The 25,858-nt window shown below is 38.7% G+C and overlaps 2 protein-coding genes and 1 long non-coding RNA gene across 14 annotated transcripts in view; 1 reads left to right on the forward strand and 2 right to left on the reverse strand.

Moving 5' to 3' along the window:
* Positions 1–5,802: 5,802 nt before the first annotated feature.
* Positions 5,803–17,356, reverse strand: RRM2B (ribonucleotide reductase regulatory TP53 inducible subunit M2B). 2 transcript variants are annotated; one of them, XM_026690181.2, is made up of 9 exons: positions 16,143–17,356; positions 14,015–14,170; positions 12,198–12,314; positions 11,712–11,845; positions 10,681–10,775; positions 8,783–8,916; positions 7,872–7,976; positions 6,458–6,571; positions 5,803–6,095 (listed from the first exon to the last, which is right to left on the reverse strand). In XM_026690181.2, the coding sequence occupies exons 1-9, from the start codon at positions 16,203–16,205 to the stop codon at positions 5,943–5,945; spliced, it is 1,071 nt and encodes a 356-aa protein (XP_026545966.1). In that variant the 5' UTR covers positions 16,206–17,356; the 3' UTR covers positions 5,803–5,942. The 2 variants fall into 2 exon arrangements, with proteins under 2 accessions (XP_026545966.1, XP_026545971.1); XM_026690186.2 differs by lacking the exon at positions 14,015–14,170.
* Positions 16,146–17,702, forward strand: LOC148131528 (uncharacterized). 2 transcript variants are annotated; one of them, XR_015749004.1, is made up of 2 exons: positions 16,146–16,525; positions 17,582–17,702. It is a non-coding gene; the product is annotated as an uncharacterized LOC148131528 (long non-coding RNA). The 2 variants fall into 2 exon arrangements; XR_015749003.1 differs by having other exon boundaries at positions 16,492–16,616.
* Positions 17,703–21,478: 3,776 nt separating this feature from the next.
* UBR5 (ubiquitin protein ligase E3 component n-recognin 5) overlaps positions 21,479–25,858 on the reverse strand; it is an 80,242-nt gene continuing 75,862 nt past the window's right edge. For all 10 annotated transcript variants that reach the window (XM_087962070.1, XM_026690148.2, XM_026690157.2 and 7 more), the window contains 3 exons: positions 25,519–25,663; positions 24,890–24,975; positions 21,479–23,926 (listed from right to left, as the gene is read on the reverse strand). In XM_087962070.1, coding sequence (XP_087818196.1) covers positions 23,714–23,926; positions 24,890–24,975; positions 25,519–25,663 — 444 coding nt within the window. In that variant the 3' untranslated portion in view covers positions 21,479–23,713. The remainder of the gene's footprint in view (positions 23,927–24,889; positions 24,976–25,518; positions 25,664–25,858) is intronic.

Genomic DNA, 25,858 nt, shown 5'->3' on the forward strand with positions numbered 1-25,858 from the left:
TCTAAAGAGCTAGCTAGGAACTAGCAAAACTAGGAATGATCTAGTGAAGCTGAAGCTCCTACAGCCGTGATGGCAAACCTGACATGCGTGCCACAGGTGGCACGCAGAGCCATTTGTGCTGGCACACAAGCCACAGGCAAACTTACCTCACTGATTTTCAGACTGTTTGAGGCAGACTGTTTGGGGAAAGCCTCTGCAGCCCGAAAAATAGGACCATTTCATCACTTCCTGTATTTCTGGAAATACCGGAAGTGACAAACGGGCCTATTTTTTGGCCTGCAGAGGCTTTCATCAAGCCTCTGAGAGGCCGAAAATCAGCTGGGAGGCGCAGTGCAGGTAAGGAGGCAGTGGGGGGTGGTATTGCATGCACATGCGCAGGGGACGTAAGGGGAGGCATTGCCTTCTGGGTGCGCGCACGCAAGTGCACACACAATTTTTGGCACAGGAGCCCAAAAAGATTAGCTACCACTGCCCTACAGTATTTAACCTATTTTATTTGCAATGGTTTCTCTTTTTACTTTTAGCACTACTGCCTCCTAACCTAGTAGGAAAAAGAATCACATCTTTTTACACATTATGAGGGTCTGCAGATTTAGATGTCTGTGACAAATTGTCTTCATTGTAATATGTCTAGTCAATTGTTAAAACAAGTCCTTTGATACATCCCACGAAATACTGTCAACTTCCAGCCACCCTACAAATTAACTTTCTACATAGCCGTGCCAGAAATCTGAATCTGTCCTGACTTTAGAAAGGTAACTAGTAACTTTAAAGCACATGTTGGAAGACCACCTACCCATTCCAGTGAGAATGTTACATAGTTTTATTTCTCTTGCCTTTCTTGCCATTTTAAGTTCCCAAACTTTTTAAATTGAATAATAAGAGTTTTGATATCAGATCTGTACCGAAGAAAATGGAGTAGTGCTACTTCACAAACTACATTGGTTACATCGGTTTTCAGGTACCCCTTTGGGGTTCTTGGCTCCCTCTCAGACATCTATCTCCAACCATTTCTACCAAACCGGTAAGAATTGGTAGGACAGGTGTGCTCTGAGTCCTATCCCACAACCCGCCATCTTGTGGGACTTCGCTATCACAGCTTCTGCTTTCTGGAATTAACATTCCCTGCAATGTTCAATCTAGAAAATCACTAATAAGTTTTCCTGTCAGACTCTCAATCAGACAATTTGTGACCTCACTTGAAAGGTTGTTTATTGACGTTTGAGTGAATTCACCAATGTGCTATCTCTATATTTGACCCTGCACTGTTTTTAACACTTATACTGCAGGAACTAACCAACTATATTTTTGGCTTCAGGCTAGTTAAACTCAGGCAGCATAATTAGACTGTGTTTAGAACACTGTGCGAACTTTACCATGCTTGCTGAATTAACCTGGTTGCTTGGCAAAAAAAAAAAAAAAAGATTGGCTAATTTCTATTTCAGGGTTAATAGCAGCAGTGGGATCTACCTGTTCCACTACTGGTTTGGTGATCGCGCACGTGCTTTCCCCACACCAGTTGAGGCCTGCAGCGCCAATTAGCTGAGAAGATAAAGAAGAGAAAAGCGCAGGGGCGGTTGGGAGGGCTGATCCTGCGCTTTCTTCTTCTTTCTCCTCTTAGCTGATTGTCCTTTTTTTCCTCCTCTCAGCTGATCCTCAGAGGCCTTTTTTTTTTTTTTTACTACTGGTTCAGCTGAACCAGTCCAAACCGGTAGCATACCAGCACTGGTTAATAGGGCGTGCAAATAATTTCAAATGCATGTTCAAATTGCCCATTTTGAGTGCAAAACAGCTATTCTGGGCACCACTTGGACTCTCCCAATCATTTTGGAAGTATTTTGTACATCAACAGCTGTTCCATATTCAAAATCCTGGGATACTTCCAAAATGATTAAACCAGCCCCTTTGACACAAAACAGCTGTTTCGTTTTTGCAAACTTGAGAAAAAAAACATTACAAGGTCAACATGAATTTGAGACATTTTGCGTATCCCTAACTTTTACTGTCTCTGGCATCTTAGGGGTTTGAATTTGGGTTCAGAGAGTATGTTTCCATGCCTAGCTTTTCAGTCTGGTTAAGAGTTTTGTGTAAATTGTGGCATGGTTATCCTCAAAGGGTCCAAACAGAAAACTCACACAAGGAAAAACATAATTTGTTCTCACAATTTTTATTTAAATTATTTTGTATTTTTTTCCAAAACGTATGAGTGACAAACTCACTGTTTTTTTTTAAAAAAAGAATTCTTTACATTGTCCATTCTAATGTCATGTATGTCATGTATTTATGACACTTTACTGGCGAAAAAAAATACACTCAATTAAAAAGATTTTACAAGACTTAATACAAGTTTTAAGCCATTAATAAAATGACTAAATCAGAGTCTTATACATGAAACAGGACTATTTGAAAAAGCTTCAAAATACATCCAACAAAATATCTCATTTATTTCCTTGAAGTGGGCCAGAAATTTGCCTGCACCAAAACAGAAAGCTTTATAAACATCAAACTAGTACAATTACATACATATTTACTCTAAGGTAAAACTTACTGAGTTCATCAGTCACTGACTTTCTAAATTTCATTTTTATATTACAGTTCCTGAAAAAGCAATTTTGCAACTACTTCAGCTTCAGATAAGACACTAGACTTTTAATCTGTACCCCACAATCTGATCACACATCACAAACCTTACAATGGTTTAGCACAATGTGTCAAACCCTCATCAATTCCTGGCAATATTAGGGTGTGATTTATTTCATCCCTGTGATATATTTGATCCTTAAATTGTGCTTCTATTTGGATTGGAACAATTATGAATAAAACTGTTTCATAACCCAAAGATTATGGGAGTTGAAGTCCAAGGTATTTAGAAGTTACTAATGCAAACTTCCAGAAGAAAAAAACAATGATATAGTTAGTTTACTTTATTGTCATTGCACCTTGTACAACAAAATCAAACACCATCTTCAGTGCACATCATGACCATGACCATAAAAATAAACACAAACACACATCCTTCACCCTTCACACATTGAACCGAAAACCCCCGACACCACACCAACACTGCCCTATACAGTAGAATTCAAAAGAGCTACTGCCCTGGGATAGAAGCTGTTTTTCAGCCTATTTGTCCTTGTTTTTATTATTCTGTACCGTCTGCCAGATGGTAATAGTTCAAAAAAAAAAGGGTTCCCAGGATGAGATGGATCTTTGAGAATGTTTTGAACTTTCTTAAGGCAGCGGGAGCTATAAAGCTCTTCCAAAGAGGGGAGAGGGCAACCAATGATCTTCTGGGCAATGACATTAACCCTCTGAAGTGCTTTCCTATCTGCCACTGTGCAATTGGCAAACCATACAGAGGTGCAGTATGTTAAAATGCTCGCTATGGTGCAGCGGTAGAAGGTCACCAGCAGTTTTTCATTCAGTTGTTGTTTTCTGAGAAGCCTCAGGTAGTATAATCTCTGCTGAGCCCTTTTGACCAGGGCTACAATGTGGGTACCCCAGGTCAGGTCCTCTTTTAGGGTAACACCCAGATCATGAGCATTGTTAAATTATCTCTGCCTCTGCCTTACTCAGTCCCCTTTACTGGATGCCCATACAGAAACCTTAACAAAACTGGCTTTTCCACATAAACATTAGCTGTGATATTTCACAAAGGAAGCTTCAGTTTAGTCAATTACCTCTATACTGTTTTTCTCTTTTTAAATATATGCTTTTGTTGCCAAGTTATCTGTTCTTCATTGCTCACATACTAAATAAAGTAGCTTAAATATTATCCCACTTCATACATTGAAGCTAAGTTCATATGATATCATTATGCATAAATTATTAAATTATACCTATTTTCTAAGTTTGCATGACACACCAAAAACAAATTATAAAGTCTGGGTTCGGGCAATAGCTTAAAATGCCCTGGATAGCTTTTGGATCAGTATATATATATCAGTATATCAGTATATCATATAAACACAGATACTGTTCACACATTACTTTAAGCACTGATTTGTTGAGAAAACAGCTATATTTGCATAACAAGGACAAGCTATGTTGGTTCATCATGCTGAATAAGCCAGACTTTTATGTAAGGTGATCAAGTTCTATGTTAGGTGGGTTGCTGCAGTCAAGTTTATGGCCAAAATGAAGTTTTGAGGCCAAATGAAAAATCCTTCCAAAACACATTATTTCAGACATTGTGTTGATTTGACTAACCAAAATGAATGATAAAAGATTATAAAGTGCTCATGTCATCGTCTTCATTTTCCCAAGTACAGTTTTCTTTTGCATAAAAACAGTCTCCACCGAGTCAATTTCGATACCTGATTACGTGGCCATGTCCATATTGCGATCCTTGAAACAACACAGAGGTGGTTTTCTATTGCCTAGAATGTTTTTCAAATCTAGTTTGCAGTCTTAAGTTTCTCTGATGGTCTCCTATCCAAGACTTTATGCTGGAACATTCCTTTAAGAAAAATAAGTATGTCTTTCAACTCAGTTCAGTTCAAGAACTGAGGTAAGAAGGAATGTTATATAGCGTAATCATTATCCTCATAAAAGCTTTTCACTCTTAATGATGGGATTGGATTTTATCAAAAGCATCAGCAGCTGAACTTCGTCCTAAATGCCACAATATAGTTTTAGAAAAGTTGTATGATGTTATAGAATTAATTGTTGTTAAGAGTGTATATATGCACACGACTTGTAACCTATTTGTACCGTGTTTCTCATAAAATAAGGCCTGGTCTTATATTTTTTTGAGCCCCGAAAAAACGGCTAGGCTCTTTTCGGGGGTGACTTAATTCCCCCCCTTGCATCCTCATTTAGAGCGCCCCACCGGCAGCCTCGCCACCAGCCGCTCCTAACGGGTGATCATGGCGAAGCGCAGAGAGCTCCCTACTCCCACCAAACACCTTTGCTGCAGACCCAAGACCTTTGGCACCTCCGCTGTTGCTTTCCCTTCTGCCCATTCCGCCGCCACGTTTGGAGCTGCCGCTTCCGTGTTTGGAGTGCCGCTGCCATTTGGAGTGCCGTTGCCATTTGGAGCACCGCTGCCATATCTGGAGCTGCCGCTTCCGTGTTTGGAGTGCCGCTGCCATTTGGAGTGTCGCCGCCATTTGGAGCACCGCCGTCATGTTTGGAGCTGCCACTTCCGTGTTTGGAGCTGCCACTGTGTTTGGAGTGGCGGCGGCGCTCCAAATGGCGGTGGTGCTCCAAACAGCAGCAGTGCTCCAAACGCGGAAGCAGCAGCTCCAAACGCGGCGGCAGCTCCAAATGCGGACATGGCAACTCCAAACAGCGGCAGTGCTCCTAACAGCAGTGGGGTTCCAAACGTAGAAGCGGCAGCTCCAAACGCGGCGGCAGATCCAAATGCAGAAGCGGCAGCTCCGAACAGCAGCAGTGCTCCAAACAGCGGCAGCGCTCCAAACGTGGAAGCGGCAGCTTCAAATGCAGAAGCGGCAGCTCCAAACGGCAGCGGTGCTCCAAACAGCAGTGGTGCTCCAAACGTGGAAGTGGCAGCTCCAAACGCGGCGGTGGCATGGGCAGAAGGGAAATCAACAGCGGCGGGCGCTGAAGGTCTTGGGTCTGCCACAAAGGTGCTTGGCAGGAGTAGGGAGCTCTCCGCGCTCTGCCATGATCGCCCATTAGGAGCAGCTGGTGGCGAGGAATTGCTGCCCACGGGGCGCTCCTAACGGCAAGTCCCCCCACCCTTCCCCCCATTTTGCATGTTTTAAAATAGGCCTAAATTTCATTTTATGCCTAGAAAACATGCTGGGTCTTCCTATTGGGGGAGGTTGTATTGTTGGAGAAACACGGTAGAAATTTTTCTATCAACTATTAATAGTTAATAAAACATTCCAAGAATACCCTACTTGGCTTGTAAGATGTTTCTTGTCATTGAAGGTGAATGTGTAGTGTGGCTTTGTCAATCTCCCAAGTAGGCAGCATCAAAAATCAGCATCTAAAGTAAATATCTTATTATTTGCTTGGGACATAACTGCAAAATGTTGATATTCTGAAACCCTCCTCTCAAAGAAATTGGTTTTTCCTTCCAGGGAAATGTTCTCCATGAAGTCAAAAGGGTTTTCTGCTTGAAAGACCTGAGAACACCAAAGATATTAATAAAACATAGGAACTGAATGAGGCACTGCAAGGACAAATCGTTCTTTGGTGATTGCTAGGGAGTATTTCCATTCCCCCGCCCGCTTTGGTTTCTTCCTCTTTGACTGATAAGGATGACCAGGAGAAAGCCAAGACATTTCAAGTTTTCTAAAAGCCCTCAGTTCTGTAAAGATTGACACATCTTTCCACTTTGCTCTCTACCGGTATATTCACATCTTTTTTCAAACATCACCTGTTCTATCACATTTCCCTATCCGTTTGCATTTTTAAACAAGACATGAAAATTCTCAATCTCTTCAAATACATAAATATGTGTATACTTTAAGGTAAATTACTTTACCTTAGGGAAACCCAGTTCCAGGAGCAGCCTATCAGCCACAAATTCAATATACTGTTTCATCAGAGTACAGTTCATTCCAATCAATCCCACAGGTAAGGCCTCTGTCAAGAACTCCTGCAATAGTAGAAAAAAATGAAATGATTTCAGAGAATTTTCCTGGACTGTTTACCCAGTTTGATTCACATATATAACATGAAATAGAAGCTCTTACACCAGGGGTGTCCAACCTTGGCAACTTTAAGACTTGTGGACTTCAACTCCCAGAATTCCTCAGCCAGCAAAGCTGGCTGAGGAATTCTGGGAGTTGAAGTCCACAAGTCTTAAAGTTGCCAAGGTTGGACACCCCTGTCTTACACCATAATAATTCTGGAAGTGTGAGTCCATGCAATGTAGTAGTTCATGTTGAACAAGGACCAGTGAGATCTGGGTTCCAATTTCACAAAGCCCCAATTTTTTTTTTTTTTTTTTTGCCATTTTGAAGTTTTTCAGCAGGGACTATCCCCTGAAACCTAAACATATTAGAAATTTGAATTTACTGCAGCTTTTAGAGAGTTTTAGAGCTGCTCCTAAAGCTTTGTTGGGAGAGGGAGGCGGGGGGAGAGAGAAATCTCCCCCATCTTAGGAACAGCAATTACTTACCTTAATTATTAAACAATTTAATTGTGGTTTGTAAACCATGCTTATGGTTTAGAACAGTGATCCCCAACCTTTTTTACGCCGCGGCCCGGTACCGGCATCAGCTGGGCGCCGCCATCTTTTTTTGATGAAAACGTGCTTCCGGTGAGCTTTCTACCCGGAAAAGCTCACCGGAAGCGCTGGTGCCGCCATCTTTTTTTGATGAAAACGTGCTTCCGGTGAGCTTTCTACCCGGAAAAGCTCACCGGAAGCGCTGGCGCCGCCATCTTTTTTTGATGAAAACGTGCTTCCGGTGAGCTTTCTACCCGGAAAAGCTCACCGGAAGCACTTTTAACCAAAAAAGATGGCGGCGACCAGCAAGCCAGCGGCCCGGTAAGACTTGTTCCGCGGACCGGTACCGGTCCGTGGACCGGTGGTTGGGGACCCCTGGTTTAGAATATTGTGTGAGCTCAGCCAATTGTACCTCATTCAGCAAGTAAGTGACCTGTCCTTCCATGCAATGCATTCTTGAGCAATCACAGCAGCAAATCACAAGAATATAAACCTTGGGTAGGGTGGTTGTTTGCCTAACCCACTAAATCACAACTAATCCACCACATTTTAACCTACAGGATTTGTTAACCCAATTCAGATGGCCATATTAAGGTGTGTATTATGAAAATTCAGAAAATTACAACTGAGTCCCTCAAGTTCATCATAGTAGGCCAAATGGTCTTATAAACACAGCCTACATTATTTTGAGGTTCATCACAACTACGTCCAGGCAAAATCTCCTCACCTTTTCAATTTCAACTGCATTGACAATGATCTCTTTCACCCTTTCCTCCAAAGGTTTATTCACTAAATACTGAAAAATCAGGCAAGCAAAGTCACAGTGAAGCCCCTTAAAGAAATAAATAGGACAGAAACATAAGAAATTGATCTTTTTTTAAAAAAGCAGAAGACAATTTTTTAAATGTAAAAACTACTTTAAGCCTTTGCGTTTTTTTGAAAAGTTAATATAATCCATTAACAATGTATGTTAACAACAACTATTTCAAATGTGTTTTAAAACTTAACGTATGCATTAATTTTGTCTATATTTAAGATGACTCTGGACATCTCTTGCTTAATTCAGAAACTTGCGTTGCATACCCCTATTCCTTGCAAATACAGTTTATGACATTTCTAATTCACAAGTTATAACTACAAGAGTAGTATGGTTGTGGACTGGGAAAATACCCAACTCCTAAAAATATTGGTAGAATTGGGAAATGTGTTTGAGAAAACAAATGTGTTTTCTCAAATATATTGCTGTATTTAAAAAAATGGTAGCATTAACAATATTCTTGTTAAACAGCATTCTGTGGATTTTATTTCAGATTTTAATGATGTATGAATCATCATCATTTTCAAAACAGTAACAATCCCCATCAGTTAATTGCAAAAGGCAGTTTTACTTGGAATAGCTTACATCCTACAACCATACTCTAACACCATTAAAAGCATCTGCTTATCCCAGGACCCTGGGAAGTACTTGCTAGGTGGATAAAAGTGCCAAATCCAGTCTAAACATCAGGTGACTGTGCAACCAGCCATAATAAATTACATTTGTAGACTGTGCAACTCTTCACAAATAAGACAAGTAATACTGCTTCTCTGAGAGCATCATATTTAACCTTATTTATATATTTTTCCCCCACACCTTACTTCATCTCTGCTAATAAGTTCGTTGGAGAAAGTAAGGCCTGGCATTAACCCTCTCTTCTTGAGCCAAAATATGGCTGCAAAAGCACCAGAAAAGAAGATGCCTTCTACAGCAGCAAACGCAACCACTCTTTCACCTGTTTCAACAAAATCAAAAAAATTTAAGTTATCAGACAATGAACTTCTTCAAATTGAAGAAAAGAATAAAACAGTTTTCTCCTATTTTACTCAGCCAGGGTGTGAGGTAAATGCATCTGGAGCACAGAAGGTGGGAAATACTGACAAAACTCACAACCCAGTGGTGGGATTCTATTTTTTTAATACTGGTTCTGTGGGCGTGGCCTGGTGGGCATGGCGTGGCTTGGTGAGCGTGGCAGGGGAAGGTTACTGCAAAATCCCATTCCCTCCCCACCCCACTAACCTGCTTCCCAGCTCCATTCTCCTGTGCAGGGCAACAAAAGAAGACCCAACTGATCAGCTGGGACTCGGGAGGCAGAGAATAGATGAGGCCGGGGCTAGTCAGAGGTGGTATTTACAGGTTCTCCAAACTATTCAAAATTTCCGCTACCAGTTCTCCAGAACTGGTCAGAACCTGCTGAATACCACCTCTGCCACAAGTCTTCCAAATGTTAATTAAGGTACAATCTCAATAACAAGGAAACAGCATCTACTGTATCTTGTATGAATACTCTGGACATTGTCTCATTTGGTTTGTCCTGTTAATTCCAAAGAGATATTTTAGAAAACCTGTTAATTGCTTGATTTACCCAAAGGAATAGCTTTAATACAGAGACTTCTGGAATCTGCATATATTTAAGAGGCTGATATCAACTTTTAGGATGTAGAGAAGATTAAAGAAATATATGTAAATGTAGACTCTACTGGAATGGCAAAGGTTTATTTTACTGTCATACCTATGAGCATCTCATAAGTACAAATAACACTTTAACTTAAAGAAAATTGGTTGCCCTCCAAATTTCAGAGTAAAGAGCATTTGAAAAAAATGAATGAATGTTAGCAGGTTTCATCAATTTGGGATGGAAGTAAAAATGCCCTGACTTACAAAGCTTATTGTCTATCTCTAAATGTATGATCTTGGATTATATTTGCTCCTCCTGGCATAAGAAATACTCACATGCTTAGAGGAACCATCTATATATACAGTATGTGGCCAGGTTCAGTAAGTGAGAAGCCATCTATTGATTGTGGACATTATTTGACTCCCTGAATTGATTTTGAATGTGTGTGTGTGTGTGTGTGTAGTTGAACAAGCTGGCTTCTCACCTACTGAACCTCGCCAACTTTGCAGATTACAGAACAGAAAGATCCTTCCAGTTATTATGTTATTAAGACTTTTCAAACAAGGACTGCAAAGGGAGAAATTAAATCTCTGTTCACACAACACACTTACCAATGATTAACTGAACTACTGTTTATTCAATTAACCCAATTTCATGGGTTCACATGACACACATAACTATGAACTAATCAGAGAGGCCAGGTTCATATAATGCACTAGAACTAAAAAATAGTCTGTGGTTCAATGGGTGTCATATAAATCCAGCCCATAATTATTAATATGCTTCAGTCTCTCCTTTTTCTTCCAATCAGAGAAGACTGGGAGAAATCCCAAAAGTCAAGATGATGGCCCTGACCACACAAAGCTCCACCTCTTTTGTATTTGCATGTGATGTTGCTGCATGTAGAAAAGGGGCAGGGCTTTGACAACACCCTTACCCCTTTTTCACTGAGCATGTGACTGGGTTCCTGCAATCTACTCAATTACTGCTAGAATACTGATTCATCAGAATGCCCCAAAGCCTGGTGAACCCCATTCTGATCCACAGCTGCTCCCCCCACTCTCACTCCATGGAGAACACATACAATGGAGGCACACCTACCAAAAGTGGCTTCTCTGTCTGTTATCCACCTCATCGCCCAATCTGCTTTCTTCTTGACACATGGCATTGTTTCAATAGCATTAAATAAAAAGTCCCTGAAAAGATGGGGAAGGAGGAAAGAGGAATGGAGGAAAACCAAAAGACTGTAAATCTGGGTCGCGAGACTGACACAAAAGCATTGTTTGTCACTTGCTGTGACAAATTAGCTTACATCCAAGGCTAGCAAGAATGCTTTTAATGTAGCATCTTCATTTCTCACTGATATAGGATCTTCTGACACTACACCGGCATATGCTAGAAATCTCTTCTGCAGTTTGAACAAAAATTAAAAATCAAATGTTTTCAAGGAATTGCTATCTAATCACAAAAAGGATCTTCATATACTTCGTCCTGGAAGTGACTCACATGGGTGACACAACTATATGAGTTCTGAATGTTAAACGCAAACAATTTTTTCCAATTTCTTCTCCATTTCTCCAGGAGCGAAAAGCCGATGCTTTCGCTTCTAATGACACCAGTTGGGCCCATCATAATTAGTGAAAATAAGCCAGCGCCCAAGACTGTAATTTAGTATTCTTAATTTAACTTTGATTGCTTGAAGCCAGTATAGTCTAATGGTTAAGGCACCAGGCTAGAAATTAAAACTTTAGGCATGAAAGCTGGCGGGGGATGACTTTGAGGCAGCACTCTCTCTCAGCCCAACCAACCTCAGTGGATTGTTGTTATGTGGAAAATAGGAGTAGGATGGAATATTAAATATCTTTGCCACCTTTAGTTATGTATAAACATAATAAAAGACAGGATAAAAATAACATTAAAAAAGTTAGAGCAAAGACTGATTTTCTTAAGATCAAGCAAAAACTCCTCCTCTACCCCATATAAGCATAAAAAAAAATTACAAATTTCCACTGATATGTCCTTGCAATGTTAAACCATGGTCTCCCATTACACCTAGACCAGACTAGACATGAAAATTACAAACAAAGAAATACCTAAGTCCTCTACATAGTGGTAATACTTACACTAATTACCTTTTCTCGGGGTCTTTGATGTAAGTGTCTATTAACAAACTATACATCTCAGAATGAACATTTTCTATTGATATCTGGAAGCCATAGAAACAGCGAGCTTCTGCGATTTGCACTTCTTGGCTAAAACGTTCTACCTGTCAAGGAAAGAAGTCAGACATCTAAATGTCCATGTAAGACCGGGTTCAAAGCCTGCACTAGACCACAATGCCTTATATAAATGACTGTCTTCTCCCAAAAGAGCATCTCTGGGTAAAGCAAATATGAGATACATATATACGATTCCCCCCCAAAAAGCAGTTGAAAGTCAGTGTGATTAGTACAAGCTTCATTAAAAGTAAAGTACTTATAGGAAAATATCCACAATGCTCCTTATGATGGACAACTAATACATGCAAAGTACAATTACGAATAGATGTTTGATTGCATGCAATGAAAAAGAAACACAGCATCAAAATATTAGAGGCTATGTCACAGGAAGCATCTCACCAAGTTTTCATTGACAATTCCATCACTGGCAGCAAAAAAAGCTAGGATATGCGAAATAAAGTATTTCTCTTCTGGTTTTAGGTTGTTCCAATGAATAACATCCTCTGACAAGTCAACCTATACAAAAAAAAAGAAAGAAAGAAATACAGATTACAGACTTGAAATTGTCATTGTTACTGATAATTCTGAAAAGCAAAATAAATGTCTAAGAGAATATATCCTGTAAGTTCAAAGAGGGGCATTCACAGGAAGGGAGGCATTTTTGATAAATTTGGTAGCTGCAACCTTACCAAAGTCCCGTTCTTTTTCCATGTCTTATAATATACATTAAAAAGGGTGGGGCTTCTATTATATAGCTCTTCCTGCCATCTTGACTTTCTTTTCATTGCCTTTGCAGATTCTTCTGGCTTCTAACCATCTTCTCCCTGGTGGAGTCTTGTAATGTAATGGATTATTATTGCATGTAATGGATTATAATTACCATCACCGTCCTCTGCCAGGAGGGGTCTGTGGATAATTGGGAGTTGTGTCCTAATCATCTGGTGGTTACCTGATGAGTAGACACACTGGTTTACTAGAAATTCTCTGCCTAGGTTTATACATAACTTGCCACTAATGGAGACGGAAAAGCAATGCCACTTATTGTATGATCTATTCCAGAAATCCCTTCTATCAATGACAGAAAACAAAAACAAGTAAACAAATCCCTCAAACACTTCATTGCTCATGCAAGCAGACAGTGCATTTGTTTTGTTTGTTTGCAATGGTGACTGCCTTTTTATAACAGGAACTGACTCTTTCTTAAAAGCATCTTAACCTAAATGTAAGGAAAGTGTGTGAAGTAGAATATCAGATTAGTGAACAGAATTTCTTCTGCACCTTTGCTTCCCTCTCTTGGCTGCTTTATGGTCTAAATATATCAGGGATTTTTCACTTGTTAGGTCTTGAGGGATCTACTGTAGGGTTTTGAGTTTCATCATATGGACCAAGGTGCAAAGTCACTTTTCTGCCAAGATGGAAATAAAAGGATTACCTATGCTCTGGGTAGAAATCTGTGATTTCTGCTAGAAGCTGATCATATTCTTTTCACAAAAAAACTCTTTCCCTCTGGTATTCAGCCATTTTCGTGTTGCTAACACTGTTGCCAGTATTAGGCATGGGGTGAATAATCCATACGTAGCTTCCCAAATCCTGTCTGCAATGCCCAGAAAAATCAGTCCAGAACACTTCAAGCTTTTACTTCTAAGGCTAAAGTTTAAGAGGCAGAATGAACGTTTAAGTTCTGCAGAAATCATGGTGTCATTGGTCATACTCTGATGGTCCCAAGATAGGACAGAGAAAGAAAATACAGACAGTCCTTGACTTACAACACAAGTTTGTTTAGTGACTGTTTAAACTTACGACGACAGTGAAAAAAGTTGCTTATGACCATTTTTCACACTTATGATGATTGCAGTAAATCCCCTGGTCATGTGGTTTTACATTCAGATGCTTGATAGCTGGTTCATATTTATGATGGTTGAAATGTCCCAAGGCCATGTGATCATCCATTATTACCTTCTGACAACCAAAGTCAATGGAAAAGCCAGATTCACTTAACAACAGTGTTACTAACTGCAGTGATTCATTTAACAAATGTGGCAAGCCAAGTTGTAAAATGGGACAAAACTCACTAAATTTCTCATTTAGCAACATAAATTTTAGGCTCAATTGTGGCTGTAAGTTGAGGACTACCCGCATAGTCTCTAGGCTGACATTGCAGCTTATTCTTGGGTTAGTGATTGTCACCTGTGCAACCTGCCTTCTGCCCAACTCACCTCTTCTACTGTCCAGAAAGAAGCCTGAGCCTGCTTGTACATTTTCCATATATCAGGGTATTGGATTGGAAAGATGACAAATCGATGGGGATTCTTCCTTAAGAGAGGTTCCTCATTTGATTTTAAGTCATTTTCAAGTCCATCTGAGGGCAATCCCTAAAGAAAGAGCAAGAAATCATACATGTGCTATTTTCAACAACACCTCTGATTTTCCTTAACTTTCATCTAAGAAAAGCAAGGCAGATCCTATTAATCTAAATATCAATTATATTAATCTTTTGTTTCTCAATCCAGAAACTATCCCGGCATGGAGGTTCTGAGTTAGTCAGATACTGATTCACTGAAAGACCATCTTGATGAGGACAACATACACACTGAGTAAATACAACTTTCGGTTCACTGAAAGTGTGCAATGCCGAGAAAGATAACAATAGCAACACCACAACTCTGATGTACACTTTTAGCACGAGCTTTCTTGTAGTACATTTGAGGGGACTCGCTTTATGTTGCAATAAGACAAGCTTTGTAATCACAACTCCCAGATCTTAAAGCATTTGGGGAAACTAAGTCAATCCCAGGCATTTTCAATGTCTACTGTCCCACCTAAAAGCTGGAAGCCAGTACTATAGATACACAGTAAATAGCAGCTCAGCCATCAACCTTTGGATTCATGTAAACAAGTTAAAGCCTAAATAAACTTCAAATGTCTGGGAAAACTCCTAGAGATCATTTCCTTACTAAGATCTTCTACATTCACCCAACCATTGTTGGGCCAAAATAACATTAACATGGAGCTTTTTGTTACTTCAGTGAAGACTGGATGATGTCCTGAAGACATGGAAAGCTACTACTGCGTATTGACCTTAGACAGCTTGCACTGTATACAGTACTTAATTGAATTGTGCTTTACTTGCAGACTTACAAATTGCCACCACAGAATCAGAATCTAAGATCTAGATGCCTAGCTTTGAAGGCAGGTTGGAGCCCTTTTGGGGTGTGTGATATTTGTTGTTGGATGGATTTGCCCTCTTTCTTATTCTTTGATATTCTATTGTTTCTATTGTGTTGTTTTGCTTTCATTAAGGGAGTCAGGCAGCATCTAAATAAATATCTGATGCCCACTGTAAATAAAATATGGGACAAATGCATAATCAATCTCTAACAACATTGGTATCAAGACAGAATATTAAAAAAAAACATGGGGGAAAAACTAATTTGGGCAGAGCTCAGCTGCCTGGCCTTGATTAACATTTCCATAATTTTTATGCCACCTCTGCAACTATGAAGGAGTAAACAGGTAGCCCACAATTGAGCCCAATTTTTCTGTTGTTAAGTGAGACATTTGTTAAATGAATTTTGCCCCATTTTACAATCATGTAACTCTGGGACGCTGCAATGGTCATAAGTATGAACCAGTTACTAAGCATATAATCACATATTCTTGGAAATTTACATTTTAAGAGAGTTGAAAGAGACCTTGTAGGTGGTCTAGTCCAACCTCCAGCCCAAGCAGGAGACCATTTCTGACCAATGGCTGTCCAATCTCTTCTTGAAAGCCTCCAGTGATGAAGTGTCATGTTACTTTTTTTCAATGCCGTTGCGACTTCGAATGGTCACTAAATGAATTGTTGTACGTCGAGGACTACCTGTACCTGACCACAAAATTATGATGCCCGTAAAAAAACGAGATCAACCACCACCAAGTGCTTTAAAAACTATAAAATGACAATTTTTCTAAAACCGAGCCGAAGGCAGCCTATTGGAACGTGCACAGGGGATCTCTTAAGAGGCGGAGCGGAAACCCCAGAAGCGCCGGTCAGTTTCTGGCACGTGCTGTTAAGCCGGGTCCCGCATGCGGCATTCAGAAGTGCCAAAATAATCGTAGAGATGGATCTCCCAAGAAAACGGGCCAACTCCACCGCGGCGTTTAGCCCGCCTGACCCGACGCGCTCTGATACGCCGCTCTGCCGAAAGAGGCGTCCTCCAAAGCGTGGCAACTTGTGGACTTCAATTCCCAGAATTCCTCAGCCAGCAAAGTTGGCTGAGGAATTCTGGGAGTTGAAGTCCCTGCTCCAAAAAGCCTCCGCCGCCGGCTCTTAGGCCCAACGGCGTCGCTCCGCCCGCTTACCTCGCTGCTTTCCGGCCTCGCCGGCCCGTACGGTCCAGAACAACAGCCGCGATGCTCGCTCATGGCGCCCTAGAAGCCAGCGAAGGAGAGGGACGCCCGCGGAAGGCTCGCCTGACCTTGCTCTGCTTCTCCGCCTCCTCCCGGGGCGGGACTGCGGGCGGCTGTGAAGGGCAAGGCGGGAACAGCGCCGAAGATCCGATTCCGAAGTGGAGTCGAACGAGGCTTATTCGCCAGTCACCTTCCTCGCCTCGGTCTGCGGAAATCGGCTTTTTTCGTCCTCGCGTGGGCGCCCCCTCCCGTGTCTTGACGCGCAGCGCCTCGGGTTGATGTCCTGCGGCCGGGAGAAAGCACGAGGGGTCTCTGCGGTGCTGGGGATTGTTAATGTAGTAGTGGGGGCGTCCTTGCAAAATGGCTGGAGGTTGGGGGGGGGGCGGCTGCCTACTCATAAAATGGCTGCCAGAGGCCCATAAGCAGGTACAAAATAATGTTTTATCAGCATCCTGCTTGATCCTCCTCGTGCCTTGCAAGACACCATTCCAAAAGTAGTTTTACCTTTTTTAAAAGAAGAGGTATTGGGCCCACTGATGACTCAGACCCGTTCTTGCAAATCAAAATTATGCTGGAATCTTTGCTTGCACTTGGCCACCGTTGCATTTGTTTGATTTGAAACTTTTTAAATGTAAAAGGGTGGGGCAGGGACCCAGAGGGAGACAGCAATACTCACTCCTGTTGGTGTCCAGGAGCATTGCACTGGAGGAGGGCTTCACTACCAGTAACAAAAAAATACATGGAGTCATCAGTCCCATTGGAAACTCTTAAACCTTCATGTCAAACAACAGCAGAAAGTCTTGGCTTGTCCATGAGGCTCAGCTGGTTTAGGATTTTGAAAACTGATACAAAATGGTTCTATAGTATTGTTTTTCTTGCCAGAGAGTCTCTGGGATGTACAGCTTCAACTATATACTGTTAAGATGCAAATGTGCCTCCGAATACTATTTGCTAGGAAACATTGGGCTTACTTTTAGTAGGCTTTGTAGTGGTTTATTCAGTTTTTCCACTACTGGAAAAGGCAGATGATGTCTGTTAGGAAATTTCCCATTGGTTCTGGAATGCTCTGAATTCTTGGGTCATGAATCATAAATTCATTATACAAGGTGTGAATTGGTATTGCAAACATTTAAAAAGTTTCACTAAAAATTAAAATAATTTATTTAAACCAGATTACTTTTGCTATGCACTCTGTGTATCTTGAAATATTTGACAGTATACTGTTGCAGTGACGACTTATCTGTTGTGTTCTATTTCTTCTCGAGTTCAACATGTACAGCTGGGACTAATGCAGCACAACTATAATTCTGTGCATGGAAAGTATGGTCTGCCACTGCATTAATTTCCTTCCTTTGATAAGACATTATCAAATAATGTCTTACTTTTTACAGAAAGTAGACAAAAGTGAAGGGCATACAGAGGGACCTTGAAGGACAGGAGGAAGAGCCACTGCTGAGGCAAAAATGAGACAAATGTGGCATAATCCCATTCCAATAAATAAAAAATATAAATGTATTTGAGCAAATGTCTCAAATGGAACTCTTAATTCATGTGAAGATAAACTGAGGGATGAGAGAAGCACATTCAGACTTGAAAGATTATGGTACTTTTAACTTACAATAAAGATAATTATCTCTATATGGCATTGGTTTCTTAGACTGATCTATCTTAGAAGTAGCTCATGAAATCAGATCATAAAATACATGAACATGATATAAGATTTAAATATTCCCTTAAAACAGCTATTAAAAATAATTGCAACAAATAAAATCAGTTTTGGAAAAGCATGTTATTTCTTTAAAATGTAAGCAGTAAGAAGGGTAGCTTTGAAAGAGGGAAGGTTCCTTACCAAAGCAGTGAGAAATAAAAAGGCTTAAGTCTAAACAAAGGATGAATGTATGTCTTGGGCAGGTTTCATGCTCTGATATCTTGGTCTGACATAAGCAAAGAATATGCACCTGAATCTATTTCAATTGAAGGTCCTTGGAAGGAAAGAATTTTCAAAGGAAATTTGCCAAGATGCATAGACCTTTCTTTCTATTAGGTATGGCAGTTGGTATGATGAGGGTTGAGATGAGCCATTTGATATGGGAAATGCACCAGGGTAGAAACCCAGAGATTGTAGTTCTTATTCCACATTAAGTCTAAAGCGGGATAGCCTTGGGTCAGTCCTAGGAAGCAGGCAATGACAAGCCACTTCTGAAATTTTGCCCCCCAAAACCCTGCAGGGACTAGTCCAGGAAATCATCAGGAGCCAACATTGAGTTGAAGGCACCAAAAAAAGGTTGTTTAGATGTTACTTCTCACAGGTTTTAGTGCAATCTTATGTGTATTTATTCTGCTCAATATCTGCTGTGTTTGCCAAGTCTGGCTTCCTAGAAGCGTCTCTGGAATTTGTTCCTGAGAGTGATACTTAGCCATTGCAGATGGTGTTAAAGGTTCCTGGAAAAGTTAAGGGACAACTAGGCTATCAGCTGCTATTAATCTTGATGACTGTTTTAACTGCCTGATCTCAAAAGGCCTTTAAATACAGCTACTAGAAAGTAATAATAGAAAAAGCACATCATATTTGCTTCAGACTTTCCTGAATACATTTGTTGACTAATTAATAGATATGAAGGGTCCCCAACCCCTGGTCCACGGCCTGCCAGGAATCCATCTGCGCAAAGGAGCGAAGCCCTATCCATGCATATGCAGGATCCAGGCAGCATGAAACTGCCCCCCGTCTGTGAAAAACCGCCAGAAGCATCAATTTCAGCCATATTTTTCTCTACTGGTGCCCATTCTTGAGGATCATTCTGCACACTTTGATACACGTCCCAATGATTACTTCTGGAATTGACTTGCAATCTCCTTTATGTAAGTCTGCCTCAGTATTGGTCTCCCCACTTTTCTCTATGGAAATGGTATTCTTTTAATTTTTTAAAGACATGTATTGGTGTTGAATACATTTTATGGTGCTCAGTCATCACATGGTGCAGGGCTGAAATGATGTTTTTTTTAGAGTTGGGATTCTTCTAATGCAAATCTAGGTATTCATCCCAATTTACCTTAAAAGAAAAGGTAACATTTTAAATTAAGTTTTTTTTAAATCCTGTGCACTGTACCTTCCATAATATTGTGGAGATTTATCTTCCTCCCCTCAAAATATACGCATGTGAAACTATATGCATGTCAGAAGTCAGTCTTCAAAATAGGTTGAGGCTAGATTAAAAAATAGTATTGAGTAATTGCAGATTGAATTAAATTGTAAGAGAATGTCCACATATAATAGCAATAGCATAGCACTTATATACAACTTTACAGCCCTCTCTAAATGATTTTAGTCAGCATATTTCTCCCAACAATTTGGGTCCTCATTTTACCACCTCTGAAGGATGGAAGTCTGAGTCAACCTTGAGCCTGGTGAGATTCGAACTGTCAAATTGCAAAATACTGTATAAATAAACATATTAAATATATGTTTTCAAAAGCTTTTACAGTGCTAAATAAGAGTTAGGTTATTAGTTCACCAGCACTCAGCAAATGATAATTTGCCTGAAAGACCTGGTGAATTGGAGACCTACTGTTGGTTACATTGAGAGATTTTTTAAAAAAATATGAAAAGGTAATAGCAAACCACTTCTGAATTGTAAGGAAAAACAATAATTTTGTTAGATGTGTCCATAAAGTTAACCAGAAGTCAATTTGATTTGAAAGAAACTTAATTCAACATTTGTGTCAGAGGTTGTAGGAAGAACATCTCCAAGGATACAAAACCTAATGGTTTTTCTTAGCTTTTTTTTTTTTACAAAGGTATAAAAGCTCAACCACTTTAAATGCAAATTATTGAGTTTCACTGGTTTTGAAAAATATTTAAACAGATTAAATAATTTTGTTAGAAATTAAGTATTGTAAGAAATTTTTAATTGAAGATAGCAACATTTTAGGATATGCAGTGAAAATGTGTTAACAATATTAAAATATTTCTCAGCTACCAACAGGTACAAAAAAAGTTAAAATGTTAAGGCTTCAATGTACAACTTGCACCTCCCAAATCCATCCCCTCTACCTCCAAGTAGACGTTCTGCATGATTTTTGACAATTCATTTTTATTGTTAATCTTGCCTTTTCAGGAATTCAAGGCAGTTTGCATGATTATCTCCATTTTATCCCAATTGAAACCATCCTGTAAAGGTGGTTAGGTTGAGCAAGAGTGATTCTCCCAGTTATTCAGTAAATTTCCATCAGGGATTTAAGCTTAGATATCTCCAATCTTCATCCAAAGAACTTCAATCTCTACACCACCCTTAATGAGCGCCCAGACATAGGCACGTCTTCAAATAGCATCACAGACAAAAACTTTTTCTTATTGTAATGAAACATGACATGCAAAAAATTATAACTGTAAAAGATATGACTCTATTGCTACAATAAAGTGCCTTCAGAGGCTTAAATACCTTATTTTGCTTATCTGGTCAGTCTTTTTCTATTTAGATTTCTTGGAAAACTGGGAATAAAGCATTTATTTTTACCAGACTAAAAAAACTATTTGAACCAAATAAAGTAGATAGGCTAATGATGGCATGAAGTAAATGGGGCTTTTTAAGACTATTTAATAGGTACAGTTCAATTAGGATATAGCCATTAAACTAACTAGGAATTGGAAACCCTAAACAAATTTCATCAGTAATAACAAGCATTATTAGTACCTCACCTGTGGCTTGAACAATTCAAGTATTGGTTTATTTATAAAGCATAACAAAACTTAGGATAGTGTCTAAAGGATTACCCACAAACTAGCTTGATGATTGATCTTCAGCTGCCTCCAACTTCCGAAATGTTAACTGGAACAAGTGGCAGCACTCATGCTATCTCTGACAGATAGTAATATTGACAGATATGCCATGTTAAACGTATACATAGTGCTAACAACCAGATTAAATAAGGGTTTTTAATTGTTCATAAATCTACATACGTTTCACCATTTCATATTTTATCTGTTTCTTGCAAAAATAAAAAGCTGGCCTGATCAATAGACAGTGGTGCTAATTAACAGATGTACAGAATAACCTTGTTCTGTCTTCTCAAGAAAGTCCCAAAGGACTTTAAAGGGTTACCACAGCAACTCAATTGTCATGATTTCAAGACCGTTTCGCTCAGTAGCTTCTGAGGGAAAAAAGTAACCAAAATCCAGCTTTTAAAAGAATATGATTATCAAAAGTTAAGTAAAATTCAAGACACTATTGGAAAACTTTCCTATGATTTTTCTTGCCATATATTTAAAAGAAACTAATTTAAGCCACACAGTAATGCGGTGTACAATTTTAATAAGCATTTCTTATTAAAAGCTTGATAATGTTCAAATATACAGAGAAAAGCTATTTATATAGCTACATACACATTTTGAGTCAATGACTACAACATTAATCATTCTAGCTTTCCCCTTGGCATTAGAGTAACAACAAAGTATTGTTTGTGTACTATTGTATAGGCCTTATGAATTTTTGTAATGTATTCTGCTGTGACTGTTGTAAAACAATTGTGTTATATACAGAGCTATACATATAACATAGGGATATGCTAGATATACACAGGTTATATATAACAATATTTTACAATATACACAGCCTTTCCTAAAAGGGCTTCGGAGAATATTAAATTTATTATGCCTCAACTCTTCTGTGAGGTAGGTAGCATTTTTAATTACAGAATGCAAGAGGCTCAGACATTATGAAACTTGCTATATAAGCCAAGTATCAAATTCAAAAACAACCTGAATTCTATGCCAAACATGAAAAATTCCATCCTTATCCTTAAAAGGGCTGTCATTCAGAAAGAATGATTTCATCAAAGTGTGCAAGGGGAAAAAATAAAGCATCTGCTATTTAATTTTTTAAAAACCGAGTAAGCCTGGCACAGTCAGCTTTTAACAGAACAGTCTTCAGTCTTTATTTAAAAGAGGTTACAGTTAGATTTGCACTGCTAGAGTGCCTGCCAAAACAATAGATTCTCTACAGAAGCAGGATGCTATTTTCAAGCTAAGGCAGAAAGAGGCATGAAAGTTGTTGGCATAGAGAAAGAGAAGAGGTGGTCCATTTTGGCAGAAATTCAGGCAAGTTCTTAATGATGTGCAATTCTCTCCCCCCCCGCCAAAACCCCACAGAAAAGAGAATTAACAAATTATGAGGAATTCCTGACTATGAGATGGTAAGAGTAAAATAACAAAGAATCTTCCCCTTTCCTACAATATATTAGTGCTCAACTAAATAGGATCTTAATATACTGAAATATTATGCACTAAAATGCTCCAATAAAAATAGCATTTTGTATGTGCACCACAATGCATTTGGCAAACATTTTTGTGCTGTGTAAGCTATATCTGATGAAAAGATTATACTTTGTTGGATCAGGCCATCTTAAACTTTTCTGCTAACTAAAATGCAGACTGAACTGCTTCTATTTTAACTGAAGAGGAAGAGTAGTTTTATTCACTTACAAATAACTTAATAGATAACTGTGATGTGCAGTAGCAACTAAAATGTACAGGTCACATAAATAAAAACTATTTTTTTCAGTATGACTGTAATTTATTAAAAACTGTAACAAGATACTTAAAAAAGGCTAGATACAAAAGTAGTTAAGCTGCTCACGAACATTAAATTTTTTTTTCAAAATGTACCTTCAAATAATCATGATCTTATAAACATTTTACAGTTACCAGGTAGTGCCTAGGCTGAAAATTTAACCAGCTTGAGACACAGCAGAACAAGTATCTGGATTTGAGCTGGAGGTATAAGCCTCCTAACTGAATGCTCAAAGAAAGAGGGATACAAAATGTTGATTGTAAACGATTAAATACTGTGCATTGGCTTCCTTCTTGAGTACAAAAAGAATCTCACTAAGGTTATACAGACTACATGCAAAACATTAATGGTGGTATTTATTGTGCCAGAGTCCAGTGCAAGCAGACAAAATTGCAATGGCAGTGGTTTTTGTAAGCAAACGTGAATGATTTCAACTCTTAGCTCTAACTGGCAAGAACTTTTTACAAGTTCAATATACATGATGCACAACTGCAGCCAACCACAAACTTAAACACCATTTTTTTCTTTTTTTTTTAAAAAAAGTTAAAATAAACCACAGGACATACTTCATCTTTTATTTTGAAATTTCCTATTCCCTCTATAACACTTTCCACAAAGGCAGCAGTGAATTTTTTTTTGAAGAACATTTGACATATTTCCACCCCTTTTGCAAAAAGTTAAATCACAGTGTAATTCATATTGTTCTGCTGTCATCTTTGGCTGGATTTGGCCAAGAAGTTAATGACTAGCAAATTATCACTATCTAACATCGCCACTGCTTCTTCAGCCCTTAGGTTGCAAACTTTGTTTGGGAATGTTGCATTTTATCATTGCAGTACCAGCAACAGGAGGGGGCATGACAGCATTAACTTTCATAAACTTTTATGGACAATGGAAACTCTACAAAAAATCTAGCTAGTAATAATTATACAGCAATACACACTTTTTTTTAATAGCCTACACAAAACCAAAATTTTTGGTCTTAATGGCGAGTAGTAACTTCTGTTTAAGAATCTGTTTAGAAGAATAAAGTGGAACATAAAGGCGTGATATACATGTGTTTGCTGTAGGAAGGTGTTGATCGTCTGGTGGTCTTATTGTGATGGATGGCATAGGCTGAAATCCTTCTTCGCTAGCGGGTAATGATGGACTAGATGTCCAAAAGTAAACCTGAGGGCCATTAAAAAAAATATTAATCCTTCACTAAACAAATTCATATCCAATTTTGATATTAATAATATCCTGTAATAAATATACATGGATAGTATCTTGCAAACAACGTATTTTTATATGAACAGCTTTTCATCTATATCACTTTTGTTAATATTTTTCCTAACCCGAAGATCTGTATATAGTGACATTAAAATGAACACCTACCAATTTCTTAACATATTTAATTTTTAACAAATATTTGTGTCAAATCTCTTGACTTAAAAATCCCTTTACTGGTAAACATTCAAGTAGTACAGTAGTATATTCAGGTGAAAATGCCACAGATTGGCTGAATGTCCTTTTCCACCTATTGTACTTTTTATGCTGATTAGATGTTTCCGTAATTTAAGTTAAATGCACTTAACTGGAACTATAGGAACTATACAGTCTTACGAATGAGACCCATCATTTCATTAATGCTTCTTAGGATCTGATTCTTAACATTACTTTTGATTTCCACAAATAAAGGAATTTCTATTCACATGGTAAATGTATAAGATTCCAGCAAATTTATTGACACACTCTACTATTATTTTTTTGTGACAACAACACTAATCTTCTCTACAGACCTGGCCTGGACAAAATACAAAAGTGGGAAGCAAAACATCTACCTTCTAAGTATTTTCAAGGACTACTTATTTGTCATTTACATTTTTTCAGTTTCCATGGAAAATCCATGTCATATCTCAAATAGCCATTCAAATTCCCTCACTTTCAAAAGTTTGCAATGCAATCTCAGGACTTCATTTTAAAGAAATTCTGAATCTAAAGTGTAAGGGGAATAAATCATGAGAAAAAAACTGAATAATAATATGTAACTGAGAATAATGTGTTTTTAAACTTTTCAAAGCTTTAAAGGAATTTAACAATTAGATACTCCAAATGTATGAATTAGCCCCAAGGAAAAGAAATAATACTTACTAAATCTTGTCTTTCAGTCATACTCATCTTCTCTACTATGGACCAAAACCATCGTTTAAACTGCAGAAGTTTCTCAGCATTTTCTCCTATTCAAAATGAAATAAAAGAATATTAAAAGCAGATACCGCACAGTATTGCTTTCAAAAGTGAATTAATCTAAATATAGTATATATTTAACCATGTATTAAATGCTATTGAAATAGTATGATTCAACAGCACTCTTTAGTTGATCAGTAATACAATGTTCATTATAAATTACATTTTGCATTAAGCAAGTGATCAAGTCTCAAATTTTCAAAAAAAATCCAAACATCGTATCTGAAAGAAATAACCCTGAAGTATCATTTTTAATTTGTGAAGAAGTTCCCCAATGGGCACAGGATAAATACAACCAAGAAGCACTAGTATGTATGGATTACACACAGCTGTTTCCATCCCGCAGAAGAATGGACACTAGTGACAAAACAAATTCCCACTAGATCCCTTTCACATCTTCTCTAGAGGAATGAAATAGGCTAGCTTATACAACATTGGATAACCCTACAAAACTTATAAAACATTTTATTTTTTAATCAATGATACTGATCAGAATTTTATTATGGTGCAACTTATAATCAAATATATTATACCTGACTCATCATTGAACGAAGTAAAGCTGATTAGCATCTGCACATTAACTTCACCACATCCATTAACTAGAAGCCTGAAATCCTCTGCTGTCAAGTCTTCTAATGAATTCTTTGGGAGTACGTCCAACAGACCCTTCCTCATTGCCTGAAAAAGCCACCAGAAATAGAATTTTAGCACTCAAATGTACACTGCTGGGTTACAAAGCAACTCAAGATCCCTTGCTGTGATACCATGTTCTTGTCACGAACTGCAGCAACACCTTCCCAGAATAATCCTTTGCTTCATGTCATCCAGAGCCAGAGGTAAAGTAGAGGGGTGTATGTATATGTGATGTCCTCT

This window comes from Notechis scutatus, chromosome 3, assembly GCF_049901735.1.
Source record: "Notechis scutatus isolate UNSWTSFEM ecotype Mainland chromosome 3, rNotScu1.2, whole genome shotgun sequence".
Taxonomy (NCBI): domain Eukaryota; kingdom Metazoa; phylum Chordata; class Lepidosauria; order Squamata; family Elapidae; genus Notechis; species Notechis scutatus.

Excerpts from the sequence above, each read along its gene's own strand:
- RRM2B (XM_026690181.2), bottom strand. The coding sequence starts at position 16,205 with ATGAGCGAGCATCGCGGCTGTTGTTCTGGACCGTACGGGCCGGCGAGG. Across the intron at positions 8,917-10,680 it reads AGACAGAGAAGCCACTTTTG|GTGAAAGAGTGGTTGCGTTT; the intron begins GTAGGTGTGCCT and ends TTGTTGAAACAG. Across the intron at positions 6,096-6,457 it reads TGGAACTGGGTTTCCCTAAG|GTCTTTCAAGCAGAAAACCC; the intron begins GTAAAGTAATTT and ends TGGTGTTCTCAG.